This window comes from Colobus angolensis, unplaced genomic scaffold (assembly GCF_000951035.1).
Source record: "Colobus angolensis palliatus isolate OR3802 unplaced genomic scaffold, Cang.pa_1.0 Scaffold211, whole genome shotgun sequence".
Taxonomy (NCBI): Eukaryota; Metazoa; Chordata; class Mammalia; order Primates; family Cercopithecidae; genus Colobus; species Colobus angolensis.
This window is the reverse complement of record NW_012115278.1, coordinates 3923365-3926607: the sequence shown is the minus strand read 5'-3', so window position 1 is coordinate 3926607 and position 3243 is coordinate 3923365. Positions and strand designations below refer to the sequence as shown.

General features: G+C 39.5%; 1 protein-coding gene across 1 annotated transcript in view; it reads left to right on the top strand.

Moving 5' to 3' along the window:
- Positions 1 to 3243, top strand: part of HERC2 (HECT and RLD domain containing E3 ubiquitin protein ligase 2) — a 220953-nt gene that overhangs the window by 144417 nt on the left and 73293 nt on the right. The window contains exon 53 of the mRNA XM_011942889.1: positions 253 to 428. Coding sequence (XP_011798279.1) covers positions 253 to 428 — 176 coding nt within the window. The remainder of the gene's footprint in view (positions 1 to 252; positions 429 to 3243) is intronic.

The following is a 3243-nucleotide window of genomic DNA, read 5'->3' as shown; positions in this document are numbered from 1 at the left end:
TTTTAGGAAGAAAATCAGTGAGTGTCTCATGCCTCAGGTAGACATCTCGATGAGTTGATCACTTCTTTTGAAGCAAACATTACTCAGATGTGGCTGCATTAACTTTGAATAACTCAGTTGGTATTTCCAGAACTGAAGTAAAGGAGCTCTAACTGTGTGTACATGTTCATGTCTCACACACCCCGCTCTCCAGTTAGAGGATCTAATATGCTTGATTCTACAAAGTCTGTAGATCATTGTTTTTGTGTCTAGTATCACAGGTATATTGAAATTGCCATAAAGCAGTGCAGGAGCTCAGGAATCGATTGTAAAATCCATGGTCTCATCCTGCTGGGACGGATCCGGGCAGAGGAGGAAGATTTGGCTGCAGTTCCTTTCTTAGCTTCAGATAATGAAGAGGAGGAGGATGAGAAAGGCAACAGCGGAAGGTGAGAGCCATTTGTTACAAGTACTCATTTACCTCCGGCTGCATTCCTGGATCCTCACTTTCAAAAGGAAACATTTAATTAGAGTGTGTCTCATACTGAGAGTCATTTTATGTCCACAAGAATGGTAAATTACAGTTGTTTTCAAAAATTGTAATTTTTTAAAAATAAAGTGTTTAATGTAGAAACACATTATATTTAGAAAAATACCATTAAAAGAGGGAAGTGAAAATGTTTAATATCTCTACCTGAAATATCACTGTTACTATTTTGGTATATCCCTTTGTAGTTTTCCTTTTTTTCTGGTACTAAATGTATTTTCCTACAGAAGTTGTATGATATATTTTAAAGCTCTTTTTGCTAAGTTTTTTATCATTAACGTTAAAAAATATATTTATTTTGTATTATGGTGAAATATATATATTGTTTACCATTTTAAGTGTACAGTTCAGTGGCATTAAGTACATTCACATTTTTGTGCAACCACCACTACTGTCCGTCTCTAGAATTTCCATATGATTCGTCTTCTGTCCTGTAATTTTTGAGTGCAGTATTTTGTCTTATGACTATTCTCATTTACTCACTCAATTCCTTATTTTGTGTGAGCACTGTGGTGATGACTGTTACTGTATTTATTCATTCAACATCTTTTGAACACCTACTGTGGGCCATTCCCAGTTATGTATACTGGGAATACTGTGATGAACATGCAAAATAAAATAAGACAGACACACGCATCAGTGTAATGTTAGGGCTTTGGTAAGAGGCAGGAAGAATTGCATGCAGCCTGGAGAGTGCATTGGAGCATTGATCTGTCAGGACAAGGAAAACTTCCCCCCAGGCCATACGTACAGAAGTCAGAATTACTGAAACGAAGTGGGCAGGCAAGGGCGTTTCTGATAGGGAAGGCAAACATGCTAGGGGAGAAGAATGGTAGCTGCGAAGTTTTTGCATGCTTGTGCATTTCCCAGGGCATGTATCTAGAACTTGCATGTGCAGGGGCTGCTCTAAGCCTTGTTTACCATCCCAGCGGCAAACAGTGGATAATAACGGATAGTAACAATGGAGGATAGTCAGTGTCCTCATAGAAGTTGTATTTACCTAGATAAATTGCTGAAAGTGAAATTGCTGTCAAAGGGTGTGCAAAATAAATGGGTTTGTTGTTAACTTTCCCAAGGCGCTTTGGGTTGCTGGTGTGACTGGGCACAGGAGGCAAGCCGCCAGTGATGGCTGAACTCTGTTGACCAAGACGCCCTGTGCTCGAAGTACTTGGCAGCGTGTGACATAAGGAGACAACAGAGCGCTGCCCTGTGGCGTTGTTGAGCGCATTATATAGACAGAAGTGGGGGTAGCGGCTCTGGTAATAAATCAGGTTATTCTAGGACTCTGATCTTGGCTTTGGATTCTGTCCTGTTTTATTTCAGAAACTTTGTGTAGAAGTTGAAAAGAAAATAGTATCTATAACATTACCTTATCTAGAATATATGTTATACTATATGCTATAGTTCAAACTGATTGCGTCTATAGATACTAATTAAATAGGGACAGTACCAGTTCACTTAAATAAGGAAGTCAGTGGGATTTTTAATAAAAGGATTATAGATTAGCATTTTCTTACTCAGTAGCTACTAAAATGAATTGGGCAAAATTTTTTTGTATTTTTAGTAGAGACGGGGTGTCACTGTATTAGCCAGGATGGTCTCGATCTCCTGACCTCGTGATGCACCCACCTCGGCCTCCCAAAGTGCTGGGATTCCAGGCTTGAGCCACCGCGCCCGGCCGTAAAATTATTAGTACATATATTGTATATGTGGAATAACCAAAAATGTTTTGAGCTTTACTTATTCATCAAATTTTTATGTAATTGAATATATTGTCAAAAGAAAAGCTAGATATTTGATTGTAATGGGTTTTTTTTCTGGTAAGATCGTATAAATTAGCCAATAACTTCAGAATGAGTCAGTGGCCCAGGCAGTCTCCTACAGGCTGGCACCCAACTGGGATGTTCCCACATTGACCATGTACAGCTGGCCTCCACCCTGGCTGATTGATACTTACATGGTACCAGACATTAAATATCTTGAATATCAGTCCTGGTTTCCCATACATACATACATGTGTGTATGGGAAATATATATCTATTTTGAGATAGGATCTCACTCTGTCACCAGGCTGGAGTGTAGTGATATGATCTCAGCTCACTGCAACCTCTGCCTCCCAGGTTCAAGTGATTCTCCCACCTCAGTCTCCCTAGTAGCTGGGATTACAGGTGTGTGCTACCACACCTGGTTAATTTTTTATTTTTATTTTTTTTTATTTTTTGTAGAGATGGGGTTTTGCTATGTTGCCCAGGCTGGTCTCCCAATTCCTGGGCTCAAGGGATCTGCCCACCTCGGCCTCCCAAAATGCTAGGATTACAGGTGTGAGCTACCATGCCTGGCCCTCATACATATTTTTAAGTAAAAATGTGTCACAAGATATTTCAATATTTTGTGCATATGCTTGCTCACCTGTGCCTGGTATTAGATGAAAGAGTTTTTCACTTTTATTCCAAAACGTGAAATTTGGAACCCTGAAAGTAAATATTTATCAGTATATAATGTGTGAAAAAAGTGATACCTGTCTAGAAGCTAGTCTCTGGTGCCTTTGGGCATCTATCCTAGCTTCTAAAAATAGAGCAAAAGCAAACAAAAAGGTGAAAACCCCAAATACAGAAGAAGCAATTTCTCGGCACCAGGCATCAGACTATCAGCCAAGAAAATCTAACCCTGGCCTGTGTACTTTTTTCAAGTTGCAAGAATTGGAGCGTTTTGGATGC